General features: G+C 45.9%; 1 protein-coding gene across 1 annotated transcript in view; it reads right to left on the bottom strand.

Moving 5' to 3' along the window:
• The window catches only part of TMC2 (transmembrane channel like 2), a 34846-nt gene that overhangs the window by 4965 nt on the left and 15945 nt on the right, over positions 1-13936 (bottom strand). Inside the window, exons 11-17 of the mRNA XM_033052544.1 lie at positions 13523-13711; positions 10711-10890; positions 9751-9903; positions 8257-8385; positions 5991-6058; positions 5293-5532; positions 3418-3543 (exon numbers count right to left, since the gene is read on the bottom strand). Coding sequence (XP_032908435.1) covers positions 3418-3543; positions 5293-5532; positions 5991-6058; positions 8257-8385; positions 9751-9903; positions 10711-10890; positions 13523-13711 — 1085 coding nt within the window. The remainder of the gene's footprint in view (positions 1-3417; positions 3544-5292; positions 5533-5990; positions 6059-8256; positions 8386-9750; positions 9904-10710; positions 10891-13522; positions 13712-13936) is intronic.

Genomic DNA, 13936 nt, shown 5'->3' on the forward strand with positions numbered 1-13936 from the left:
ATCTCAATTTCCAAGTTTTTCTTTGATTCTCCTCCTCATTCCACCAGGACTGGGGAGAGCGATAAGAGGTTGAGTAAGTAGCTGGGTAGTGCCTGATTTCCATGTGGGTTTAAACCATGACACCCTGGCACTCACTCCTCTTCTCTGATGTATTGCTTCTCCAGTTCTGGGGAGAGTGTGGGTCACTGTCCTTTTCTAGCCTGCATAGGAATTTTAATTTTCACCCCTTCTTGACACAGAAAATGCTTCTATTTTCTGCCAGGAAGCTCTGCAGGCCACAGCTTGAAATCCTACTCTCCGCCTGGGTGGGATTAGGTTATGTGCCCATGGGTACAATGTCTTTCATTCTTCTTTCTCTGTATTTCCTATTTCCTTTGTCCTTGGGCAGTTAAAAGCAGGACAGTAAGCTTGACATCCATGTCACTTGCTGGACCCCATCATTGTTTGGAACCAGGAGCTAAGAACTGAAATAAATAGAAGATGTGTTTTGGATTGCACCTGGATAAAAAAGAAGGGGTTGTTGTGGCTAGAGAAAATTACTTAATTTAGTCCATAGAAGTGGAAAACACATTTTTTGAGAGGCTGCAATCAAAATCAACAGACTGTCCATTTACGATCCACCTGTTGCTCTTTGTAGAGGCTATTTTTAGTTAGGCTGGATTGTGGGTTGCCTTGCCTGCTGCTTTGAGAGCTTCTGGCTCTCTGCTCATCAGGACTAAATGTAGCTTTTCCATTTCCCTGGTTTCAAACTGTTGGAAAACTGGGTGGGGTTCATTACAAGGACTAGCTCCAGCTTAACCCTGTCTGCCTGTCAGCACCACAGCAGGAGTTGAAGATTTTCAGAGACAAGGCATGAAACTGGGCACTTGACTGAAGAGGTGAAGAGAAAAGGGCCAAAGCCTTAAGAAACAATCTTGATTGGTTGCTGTGATTTTGTCTGGATTATCACAGGCAAGGTGAGTATGTAGATAACAAGCAGTGCCTCTGCAAGACACCCAAAGGTCTCAGGGCATGTAAGAACTATTGCCAAGGGGCCGTAGGTCTGACTGGTCCAGCCACATGGGGGAAGGCACTTCCTTAGGGCTGTGACTCTCTTGGGAGCTGAACAGCTGGAAATCACAAGTATGCAATACATACAGGCCATACAGGCAGTGTATCTGGGTGGAAAGCGAGGACGTTTTAAGTAACATGGACATAAGGTATTTCTCAGTTCTCAGAGGGGAATCAGGGCAGAGACAAAACTGTGTCTCGAGGAAATGGACTGATGGTAAATCTGTGGCATGGGAATGGCCAGCACTGGAAAGGTGTGATAAAAGTTGTCTCTTCAACAAATAAACTGAATTGGTGCTGTTACTTTTCCCAGCTGACAGTGAAGGAAAGGGTAGGAGCTTGTCACTGGAAAAAAAAACCATTATTTTCAAAGGTATTACTCTCTCTCATCGGCTTTTTTGAGGATTGCATCTGAGCCTCAGATGGGCTTAGGGCTCAGGGCCTGCAGCCCTTTTGTAAAGGTGGCCCACTTGGGATGTTCTGCAGTCTTCATTTTGTGTTTGCGATAGCATCTGCCAGTGCTACTGTGAGCCCACAGGAATAGAGTTTATACTTCAATAATATGCTTGGCCATGCTAGGGACGTGGTGTGAGACTTCTTGTCTCCTGTACAGACCTGATCTGATTTGTACAGGTGTAGGATCTGCCTGCACAAGTTACAGTACCTGATCATCCTTTTTAGGTTAAAGTGAGCAAGTAGTTTGAGGCAGGTTGAGGAGTGACATGTGATCTTGAGTTTAATTAGGATTTTTCTCACGTTGTTTGTATGAGTAACTTTGTATGGAACTTTTATTTGATATAATTTAATGGCATTACGTTCAGTGCAGCTATGCAGGATGAAGCATCACAATGCCCAAGGGCAGCTGTGCTGGATCAGTCCAGAGGCTCATCTCCAATGTGCATGGATACCCCAGAGTCAGAACAGGAAGCTCTGTATGTAACAGGCTCCCCAACTCTCTTCCCATCTCCCATTGATTAATCTGAAGTGCTCAGAACTGCCTACAGAATTTGGCCACAGCCCTCCTACTCATTTTGATAGCTTTGGAAAACCTCAGAACAGTGCCAAAAATATCTTTTTTAAAAAAGGAGAACTAATCCTAGTATTGCTGGAGGTGCTGGGGATTTAAGTCTGATTTCAAAGCTGAAATGATCAAATGGCACTAAAACAAATAGCAGATGTATTATTTGGAAAATGAAAAAGTACAGTAATTTCACGAATACAAGCCGCACCGTTTTGACCAAAATTTTGCTCTCACACCGGAAATGCGGCTAATACTCAGGAGCGGCCAATATGTGAATAATTTTTTGACATTTTCAACCCCGGGAGTGCAAATCAAGTCAGTGCAAACTGCAAAGTCGAGCTCCTGCCAGTAAAACCCTGCATTTATGTGGTTGTTACAAATTGGTTACTGTGTTGCGCGGCGGGTGGAGCTGCTCTGTGCAGGCAGCACAGGGGGTGGGGAAGACGGGGCAGCTCTCTCCTGCTGGCCCCGCGGCCCAGGGGGAAGGTGGGGGGCTCCGTGCTGCTGGCCCCACGGCCCAGGGGGAGGCAGGGGGCTCCGTGCTGCTGGCCCCATGGCTCGGGGGGCTCCCGTCCCCGCGTGCCGCCGCCACAGGAGCGGGGTGGCTCCATCCCCGCCTCCCACCACTGCTGCGGGTGCCAGGGGGCTTTGTGCCCCCCCTGCCACTGAGTGGCAACGCCGAGCTGTCGGCAGCCCCAAGCCCGCATGGCTGAGTCGAGACAGTAAACCCTGCCCTGCTGCGATTCTGTTACTATTTGGCAACTTTGTTGCATGCAGGTCCTCCCTGTGAACGACAGAGCGGCTTATACTCAGGTGCAGCTTATTTATGGACAAAGAACGAAATGTTTGCCAACACCCGGCGATGCGGCTTATACTCAGTGCGGCTTGTATTCGTAAAATTACTGTAAAACCCCCAAACCCAAACAAAGCTCACAAATCTTCATGATTTTGGAACATGTAATTTTTGAATGCCCTGTCTTGGCTGTGCTCTAAATGCCACCAGCTGTGATAGAAATTGCTTCTCCAAAAAGGCACCAGGCTGAGACTGTCCATTTATTTCCTGCTGGCTACAGAAAATTTTTCATATGGAAGCTGTGACAGTTTTGATATCTACAAGGCCTCTGTCAGCAATATTGCATCCACAAAGTTGTGTTTAATTGGGTAGGGTAATTAAATTTTAGGAAATTGGGTTAGGCAAAGGTAAGGGGGGTAGGGAGCATGTGTCTGCTCTGATCCATGCTGTTATCTCAGCAGAAGCTGTATTTAGACCTGACTAATATCCCAGAATTTTTTTTCCCCAACCTTCTCCCCTAAGCCAGGCATGTAATATTGCAAGGAAAACTTACACCATTAGCAGAATTGCAGGTATGATCAGTCCTGGATTTGCCACATAGCTGAAGATCTTGGCAACAAAAAGTGGAAAATCGAGCTCAATGGTCTCTTGAATGACATCATACATCCTTTTCTTTCCACTGGAAAGACAGATGGCCAGTTAAGGAGTGTAGATATCTTCTGGAAGGATAAAATGCTTCATAGTCTCATGGTGCTAATCAGCTTGTTTCACCTCTTAATGAGCACCAGCTTGCAGTTGGCCACCAAGTGTTTAAAAGGCTTCTATTTTAAATTATCTATTGGTTAATTCATTCCCTTCCTTTCTCCCCTCATTGATTATACAAATAATCTTTGCTAGGCTTACTTGCTCCTGGAGTCAATACATTTAATTCCACATTTAATTTATGAGTCGTGACTATTTACCCCTCTGAAATAGATAAAACCCTACAGACCACATATTTCTGATGAATATCTTGTTAAGTATGGCCTTTTCATGGTAGAGATGACTTTCCATATGCAAATTCCATCTTTCTGAAATAATGAGCCAACTTGAAGAGCTGCTAAGTAATGACAAAAATAGCAAGCTGTGATTATTGCTTAATAGGAGACTCAGTGAAGGAGTAATTTCAAACAGGATTGATAAAGCAGATGAGAGTATTCTGTATGAAAGAAGAACAAATCTGTAAAGGGCTGGATTATGTAATTGACCTTCTTGTCTCCCCAGCATCTCCGGGTCTAGGAATTCAGCTGCATCAGTGCTATTCCTCCCATTTAGGTTTGGTGCCTCCCAGGAACTTGTGGAATTCCTGTCAGGAGGGTTCTGGACTCTCTGTCTTGATGATGAGAGTCAATAAAGAAAACTTGGATAAACAGTACCCAACCTCATCAACTGCCAGGAGCTCAGGAGAGCTGAGTTTTCCATCGAGCTGCCAAGGGTCTGAATCAGGCTGAGTGGCTTTTGAAGGGTTGATTGGGAATTGAAATAGCTCTTTCACATTGCAGATTAGTCATCTCCAAATGATAGTGTGCGTGCAACAAGTCACTTGTCAGATCTTCTGACATTACTCGTTGACACCTGTCCTTGCTATAGAACTGAGGGTATTTTGGTCTCTTGCCTTTCCCTCGAGTCTTTTAGCTTTCTGATGTCATTCTCCGTCAGCAAGCAGACAACCTGAAACAGTGCATCTACAAGAACAATTTGTTCCAAGCTGGCTCCTTGCTGAGTCAGATTCAGCAGGCCCAGAAAGTACTGTTATTCAATCAAATTACACTTTATTGGCACGTTAATCCAGTCCATTAAATGCTTTGTGCAGTGCTGATTCTGACCTAATTAAAAGAAAAAAAATATCCTCACAACACTTAAAAACACTCCAAACACCAAAAAAAAAAAAAGTGCAGCAATTTTACAGGCTCACCCCTATCCATTTCCTGCTATTTGCCAACTAAAGTCAACATGTAAAATAAATACATCCTTTGGACTAATTTTGTTTCCTCAATGTTCCAATGTTTAGGATCCTTTAGTGGGGGTTTTTTTGGGTTTTTTTGTGGTTGTGTGGTTTTTTTTTTTTTTTTTTTTTTTTTTTTTTTTTTTTTTTTACTGGGGGCTGCACCTTGCTGTTCCCCCCCACCCCCTGCTGTTCTCTGGTGCTTTCATCACTGTGTGTTGGGAAAACACTGGAAATCATGTAGCAGAGGAGACCAGCAGACAGGAGCAGGTTCAGTGCTCCCACCTGACTGCACCCCACAGCTGGACATGACCCTTTGCCTCACATTGCTAAGGATTTAAACACTTCACCATCTCTGCTGCAATCCAGTCCTTCTAACTTCATGAAAATTTTGTTCTTGTATACCAGAGAACAAGAATATCCTTTTTGGTGTTTTGGTAGTACCTGAAAGGTCCACAGTCAAAGGAGGGAGGCAGGGACATGATGGTGTAAGCCACAGGCAGGAGGCTGAGGAAGAGGATCAGCAGCACCAATCCCATGTAAAAATTATTAGACTTGGATGCTTTGAAGACTCTTTCATGAGGGACATTGCTACTCATAACAGCCCAGCACTGAAAATACATGGAGGTTAATAAGCGCAGCACATTTATACCCACGAGCCCTGGCGCGTAAAAGGATCCCATCCTGAAAAGGAGAAGAAAAGGACAGGCACTGTTTTTGGCAGACTGAAGGTTTAATCCTTTCAAGAACAGAAAAGGAGATGTTTGTGTGGTGACAGGTTTGTTCACAAATGAAGGCTGAGTGGGCTGATAGGTGCTACCCTGTGCTCCCACAGTAGAAGCTATCTGCACCCACAGATTATGGTAGGTCCCCCTCATTGAGGACCAGCAAGGCTCAGACTTCTCAGGGGTCACAAAAAAAAAAGTTTCAGTTTGTGACAAAAATTTCTTGGAGATGGCTTGGAAAATGTTATGTGAATATAACCATGGAGAGAGTCCCACTTTTATGGTTAAGCACAGAAAGCCAATCAGTCAGAAAAAAGCAGAAACCAAAGGTCTATCTAGTTGGCTTGGAAGCTTTCTAACTCCACTAACAGGTTTTCTAAATAAGGTGAAAAATTTTAAAAAAAGGAAATATCTTACCAAATCATTCCCTGGTTAAAAACCAAACCCAAAACGTTGCCACTAATGTCGAACTCTGCATAGGATGGCTGTATGGGGAAAGAAAAAAGAAAAGTGTGTTGTTGCTAGAGGTTCCTGCTGTTTTTTTCTGCTGGGTGCATGATGCTTATTTGAAGCTGGCAAGCAGCGATTCCTGGGAGGGCTCCTGCTGCATGCACACTGCTTGGATGACCTGCAGCAGTGTGGGGAAAGCAGAACTGGAGCTACTGCGCTGTGGGTGGCTGCTTCTCTCTTGGCTTCCTGAAGATTGGAAAGATAGATTGATGCTCTGTGTTTCTTGCTCCCTGCTAATATGACACCAGCTGTGAGCATGGCACGGGACTACATCTAAACTCCAGCTGGTGCCTGGCTATGGACTTACAGTTCCACCCTGGTAAAATATTGAATCCTGAAGCAGTGATAATTATGAGCTGGAAGGCAAACGCTACGCTGGATTACGTCCATGTCCCTGGGTCCAAGCTGCTGAAGAACAGAAGCACAGATCAAAGGGAGAGAAATGCTAGGGAATATATGACCTGATGGGTATTAGGTGATATTTTACTCTGTATTAGCTGATTTGTTGCTTCATATAAAGCAGTATTTTAGCTATCTGATGTGGGTGCTAATGGTGGCAGGTCCAGAACAGGCTGATCAGATCTACTGGCAGTATTTGGTGATTTATAAATTATTATTTTGCTAGATTTACCTATGATGAAGTTATTTCTTCTATGTATATCTACTTCTGTGTCCACAAAACTCAAGTGATTTTTGGCAGATGAAACTTTGTGCAAACATTTCCATGTTATGTTCTCTTGAAAAAAAAACCTATTTTTTTGTGTGGGGGGGTTTTGTTTGTGGTTTTTTTTGGTTTGTTTTTTGTTTTAACTGCAATGCAGAAAGCAGACTTCTAAGAAATGGTAGGTGATGCTCTTATATCTTTGGAATATCCTATAAGGTCTGTCTGTTTTTCAGACCATTTGCATTTACTTCATACTCTCAGCAATTCATAAAGTTGAAGCTAAAGATATTTGTGCTTTATGATGGAAACTCAAGGGGAGCCTAGTCAGTCTTGCTTAGCTGACTGCTCACAGCTTTGGGAAGGTATACACGTAAACACTGTTTTCTTTGTTCTTTTGATTCTGGTCCATTTCTACTTTAAATCTTTAGCTAGAGGTTAATATTGGCTTCTTTTTCACATGAAAATAAAGACAACTATCAGTGTCTGCTGTCCTCTGCCTTGAGTATTCCTGTGTGAGAAGGCTGGGTTAAACAAGAATCTTATTAATTTTCTGCATTAGAAAAACACTTCCAAACTTGTGCTGGTGTCCCTGGCTAGGTTGGGTTAGATGGCTGTCAGCAAACCATCTTTGCACAAGCAATGGATGTAATTTCATGCTGCTTGGCTGCTGGGTGGTCCTCCCTAGGCCACCCTGGGAAATGTCCTCTACCTCTCTTGGAAGAAACATAAAGAGCTCCACAAGAAGCAAAATGTGCCCCACCTGCTGTTCCTTTACCAAATCCCTCCTTTTTGCTCTTCTCCAGACCACTCCTGGGAACCCTCCCAACATGACAGCTAGGCAGTGGGTGCACTGATCTGCTCGTAATCTTGCAAGATGTTTTCATCTCTGTTGGAATCCATTGGATTTTGTTTCCTCTCATGTGAATCAAAGGATTTCCTTCCATCCCTCCATTATTTTATTTCGTGTTTTGTGCAGCTCCAGTACTGACTGCTTTGGTAATGGAACCTTTAGGAATACCAAAGAGCCCAGTGGTGATGTGTGTTACACACTCATGAGAGGGGAAGGAAATGCTCCTTGCTCTACTGCAGCAGAAGAAACTCTAGCTTCCAGCAGTGATCAGAAGACACCGCTGTGAGAAGAGCAGGCTCCTGCCTGCAGGGTGGGCAATGAACAGGAAGGTCTGGGGCTTTGAAAAGGGATATAGAAAGGCCCAAGGTTTTGGGGTTATAACAACTGAATGAACACCAGATTATTTATTTTTTAAGTCAGCTTCATGTTTTAAAGGTCTCAGATGGAGAGGAGAACTGGCTTTTTCTGGAGTTCTTACTGGGATGGAGCTGATTGACCCAGAAAAGTTTTGCACAGGCTATGTGCACTAATTGTATTATCAGGCAAGGTCAGGCAACCACTGGAATAATTCAAATTCATTTGTAGTGCTTGACCAAATGTCCCTAAATTAATTTTATCTTCTTGGCTATAAGATACTGACTCGGCTATAAGATACTTACAAATCCAGCCTCTAGGTCCCAGCACCAACAGTAATTCACAAATCTGACAAAGCAAGCTCGGATGAAATCTCCCACCAGAATGGTTATGTAGGTCACCAGGATATCAGACACAGTGAGCCTCACGAACTCCTGCAATTTAAAAGAAGGAAAAACCCAACATTTAACTTCTATAATTTCAGTAGCGCATTCAGGACTGTATTTTTTATTTAGCCATTTGTCTTTATATGACAGTAATCTTCAGAAAAGCATGCCATTAGCAAACTCCCTGCCTGTTTTCAAACACTGTGCAGTGCCTAAGCTTTACCTCTGTGCTTGGGGGCTACGAACTCTGTTATAGCTGTTAGACCTGATAGCTGCTGGCATTATTGACTGCACTGCATGGTGAGGCAGCACAGAAAGTGGGAGCAGAATGTTAATGCTGCAGTAGTGCTGCTGTAAAATATACATATGCCCTCAGTCGTTTTGATTTGGCATAGTGCTGGTATGGTTCAGCTCCGTAACTTTTACAAAGACTGCAAGGAAAATTGTTCACCTATAAATGAGCTGTGTGTAAGTGTAGAGAAAGGAGATAGGAAGACAAGAAAGATAAAATTGCAGGCAGAAGGAAGACTCACAGGGTGGAAATAACTGGTGGCCCAAGGGTTCAAAAGGAAAGACACAAGAAAGGTTTTTAAAGTATGAGGGGGAGAAAACAAAGATCTGCTGAATGACTGCTCTGAATGACTGCTCAGCCGCACCAAGGATCAGCTCCTTCTGAGGGGTGACAGCGGCTGGTCTTTTCCCACATGACTGAGAACCACTTGGCTTTTGAAGATGCCTTGAGTGTGTACAGGAATGCATAGCGTTGTAGTTTGGCAAGTTTGGCTCTGTCAGCCAGTAAACAACTACTTTTACTTTTTAAGTTGTGCATAGTCTGACTGCAGATCTTCTTGGTGCGAGGTAAATGTTGCAGGGTGGATTTGTGTGGTGAAACTCTGAGGACCTGAAGGCCACCCTGCCTGCCTTTCAAGGGGGGTACTTTTGCCTAATTCTACTTTCATCCCATGGCCTCATGCTGCATTATGGACTGGGACATGTCAGGAGTTCCCTTGAGGCATGTCCTCTGGTTGGGTTTTACGCCTGCACCAAAGCCTCTCTGGAACAAGTGCAACAATAAATGGAGAAGAGAGGTTTGCTTCAAAGGCACAGTCATGATCTGAACAAAAACATGGTGCAGGTGTGGCTGCAGACTGCCTGGCCTTTTGAGCTCTTCACAGCCAGTGCATCAGAGCTCTGCATGCCTTGGTTGCTTCCAGCTGAGGATTTCACCACCATGGCTTGAGAATTCTGGCCAAGGGCTTGCATTGCTTTGGTGATGCTGTACAAGAGTGGTGGAAAGAGCTGCTGTTTGTGAAGAAAACATCAAGCATGGAAATGTTAAAGATATCAATGAGAGTAACAAAAATGGACCATCCCAAAACAACACAGAGACTTGCTACATAATGAATTTCTTACGATGCCAACAGTTGTCTCCCAGCAGGGTCCCCTGGGCACATCTGCAGGGTCAAGGGGACGTGGGGTGACAGTGCTGTCATTCCCTGCAGACGAGTTGTGGTGACCAAGCAGTGTCCAGTGTGTGATGTTTTTTACCACATCCTCTTCTGCCAGCTGCAATGAAGAGACCCACCCCCACCGTCCCCCCCCAAACAAAACCATTAGCAAATAGATCCAAGGCATTCAATTCCTCCCTCCTCCATACCAGCTACCACCCCTTGTATAAACATCTGTCCACAATGGAGTTACACTGCTGGCAACAGCACAGAAACTCCTCTTTTGCCAGGAGCAGGGGAGCAGCAGCTGAAGGTGTGTCAAGGCTCCGTGACTTTTTGGGGAACAAGCAACGTGCTCCCTGCACATGGAGGTGTCTGACCTCCTTTGAGACTCCTGTATGCAGACATAACCTTCATCCCAGTCCTTCTCCTTTGCATTGTTCATAATTTTTCAGGGCAGAGCAAAGTGCCTCAATTCCTCTAATTCTTTTCAGTTTAAAACAGAGTAATAGTAATTTTTTTCTGTGGATAAGTTAGACATATATCCTTTCCTGCAGTTATCTGCCCACAACATGCTACCAGGATAATGTTAAAAAGGGGAGGCAGGGGAAGAGGATTATAAACTGTATCCTCAGGGTCTGCAGTAATAGAAATTTCACACAGTGTCAGATGGAGGAAAAAATAGAATTACCCTAACATGCTGTGATTACAGCAAAACAATAACTATGCTCTTTTCAGGGATGTAAAGAGAAGCTAGACACTCTGCTTGGTGAGTGTCCCTGGGGTACTGCTCAAGAGGGTTGGGGACAGAGCAGGCACCTGCTGCAGAAGGGGTGATTGTCCCTGCTGGCTGTGGGGACAGGCTGTGTTCACCCTCAACTCTGGGAAATGCTATTTGACTGTGGCTTTTTGGCTCAGCTCTTACTTTTTCATTGACGTCATCCATCAAGGCCAACAGGAATGTGTAGAGGTTGCCCAGGAAGAGCGCAAAGATCCGCCCCAGCTGCCACTTCAGCCCAATGCGGGGATGGTAATTTTCTAGTGCAGCGATGGTTTCAAACAACGGAGGGCAAAACATGCCCAGCAAGGACATCACAATTTCAACCTGCCACATGAGGAAAACGAGATAACTGCTAATAGTAACAACAGTGACTATCTTACTGTGAGCAGAGCGGGAGCTGTCGGCAACTGGTTGGATATTTGTGAAGGATTTATAGAGGGGAGAAAGTCAAAGCAAACTCAGCTTCTGACTTTGCTTGGTGTGCAGGCAGCACAGTGTCAGACTTCAGGGCCGGGTTTCATGACTTGCTCTTGCAGGAGCAGTTTTGCTCTTATCTCAAAGGGATGAGCTCCAAAGAATTTGCTCCCTGTCAGTCCAGACTCATGAATATTTAGGTTCCTCAAGTACAGTAATTTCACGAATACAAGCCGCACCAATTTGACCAAAATTTTGGTGGAAACCCGGAAGTGCGGCTAATATTCCGGGGCGGCTAATCTATTAACAAAATTCTAAAAGCTGCCAACACGGAAGTGAGAGCCCGCGGCAGCCCCAAGCCAAGCTGGAGCCCGGCCGGCCCCGGCAGAGGTGGGAAAGCCTGGCAGAGGCGGGGCCAGCAGTGTCGGGGGCGGGCGGCAGAGCCTGAGCCAGCAGGGCGGGGGAGCCCGGGAGAACTGGGGCTAGCAGTGCAGGGGAGCATGGCAGAAGCAGGAAGGCCGGCGGGTGGGGCTGCCTGGCAGCGGGGGAAGCCCAGCATAATCGGGGCCAGCAGCGTGGGGGAGCCCGGCGGTGCGGGGGCCTGCAGTGCCGGCCAGGGCGAGGAAACGCGGCGGCGGTGCAGACGGGAGGGGGCGGCCGGCGAGCGTGGTGGCGGCGGCGGCAGCCCTGCCGGCGGGGCGAGCGAAAGCGGCGCTCGCGAAAGCGCCGCCCGGCGAGCGAAAGCGCCGCCGCGAGCCGCGAGCCGCGAGCCGCGAGCCGCGAGCCGCGAACCGCGAGCCGCGAGCCGCGAGCCGCGAGCCGCGAACCGCGAGCCGCGAGCCGCGAGCCGCGAACCGCGAGCCGCGAAAGCGCCGCGGGGCGGGCGCGGCGCGGGGCGGGCGCGGCGCTCGCGAGGCGCGGCGCGGGGCGAGCGAAAGCGGCAGCGGGGCGGACGGCGAGCCCGGCGGCGGCAGCCCTGCCAGCCGGGCGAGCGAACGCGGCAGCGGGGCGGTGCTGACGGGAGAGGGGGGCCAGCGAGCCCGGCGGCGGCGGCAGCACCACCCGGCCAGCCCCGCCGAGCCGTGGCGCTGAGCTGGGCCACCCGGCCCCGTCGGCAACCATGAGCGGGCCGAGCCTGCCTGGCCCCGCCCCGAGCCAGTAAAGCCCGCTATGCCGCGATCCTCTTACTAATTGGCCAATTTGTGAAAGCTGCGCACGGATTCTCGCGACGAACGAAAGTGCGGCTAATATTCGGGGTGCGGCTTATCTATTGACAAAGACAGCAACATTGTCGAGGCACCGGGGGTGCGGCTTATAATCCGTGCGGCTTGTATTCGTGAAACTACTGTACCTTACAGTACAGCTTGCATCAGCTCCAAGGTTCTTATTTTAGTTTCAGAGGAAGCGCAAGACTTGGCTTGTGTGCATAAAGATAATTAGTCAATGCTAATGTTTATTTTCCACATTCAGCACCTTTGCTTTTGCAGAAGGCATTTACAGACTTGAACGGAAGCATGTCAAGATCTCAGTTTTTCAGTTCAAGAAAATATGTCCCAGTGGTATCTTTGATCCCCTTAATCATGTCAGGTACTAGGTTGTACTGTGGTCAATGAGGTCATTGGCCAGTCAAGGTTAGCTCAGGCATAACTTTAAACAGGCTTTAAATTTTTTCATCGCCCTAAAGGCCCATGGCCTGTATCTGTACAGGTGCAGGCAGTCTCTGACTCCTCTCTGTGCTTTTCTTTCCAGAAGAAGTAACAGTACCCAGCACTATATTTATTCAGAGCTCACATTATCATCATGAAAGAGTGACATCAGACATTAAACTGCTTTTTAATAAGATTTTTTTCCTTTGGGAAAAATCTATAGTGATAAATCAAAGAATTTCGTAAGCAATTGCTATCTTTCTAAAGTTTTCTGAAGGAATTTTGAAAATGTGTGACTTTGAATTTAATTTGGCTTTGATATATAAATACATGATAATGCAGTAGGCATTGAAATTAAACTTTTCCATAGGTTGAAATATTTTTTGCTGTATATGAAGAACTTAAAGATTTGAATTTCTCATTCCAAAATCAGACACAGAAAAACTTTGACAATTGAATTTTTTTGCAGGTTCTAAAATTTTATTCCCATTATTCAAGGTGGATGACAAAGATTTGATTTTAGGATTATGTCTGATTATGGACATTTCTAAAACCCAGAGTGCTTTCTAGTACAACAGACTTTGTAAGTGTTGTAATGCAACCTGATTCATAACATGGTGATCAGTATTGGAAGGGCTAAAAAGCCATTGACTTTTCCAGTGATTTATTATAAGAGTATTTTTCCTTCTCTGCAGGTGTTGTTAATTTGCCCTAGGAACTTTCAGTGAGATCAATGTGCATTGCAGTTACAACAAGTGCAAAGGTACTGAAGGAAACTCCTGGGCCCTGGTAAGGAATCCCCATGCCTTGGATGCTGTCCTCAACCTGTGGCAATTAATTTTCTGAGGTCCAAAGCAAGCTATCCCAGCAGAAGACTGGAAGCAAAGTTTCCTTACCTCATTTCTTTCATACCACCCAACGTTTTGCATTTTGGAAAATGTCTGGGAGCGTTTCACTACAAAATAAATGAGGTAGCCACTCCCACACAAGCAGCATATGATGAGGACATTGGCCAAAACCCGCAGGAACCTCCTCAGGTGGATATTCTCATCCTTGTTGCTTTCTTGCTCATCTACAATAGACTCCTGAAAAAAACAGGGATGCTCAAGAAATTGGAATGGATATCTTGCAGCAGCAAGCATAAAGCAACATCACAAGGTTTTTCACCCTATGAAATGAAATCTTCTGCTATTCTGGCTGTATCCAGCTTGGTAGTTTTGGTCAAATTCAAACTAAGCTTTATAGAGACATCCTGGCTTGACTGAAATATGTCAGAAGGCAAAGAGCCTGACATATCCCAGGGGAACTGC

Source organism: Catharus ustulatus, chromosome 1, assembly GCF_009819885.2.
Source record: "Catharus ustulatus isolate bCatUst1 chromosome 1, bCatUst1.pri.v2, whole genome shotgun sequence".
In the NCBI taxonomy this organism is placed as follows: Eukaryota; Metazoa; Chordata; class Aves; order Passeriformes; family Turdidae; genus Catharus; species Catharus ustulatus.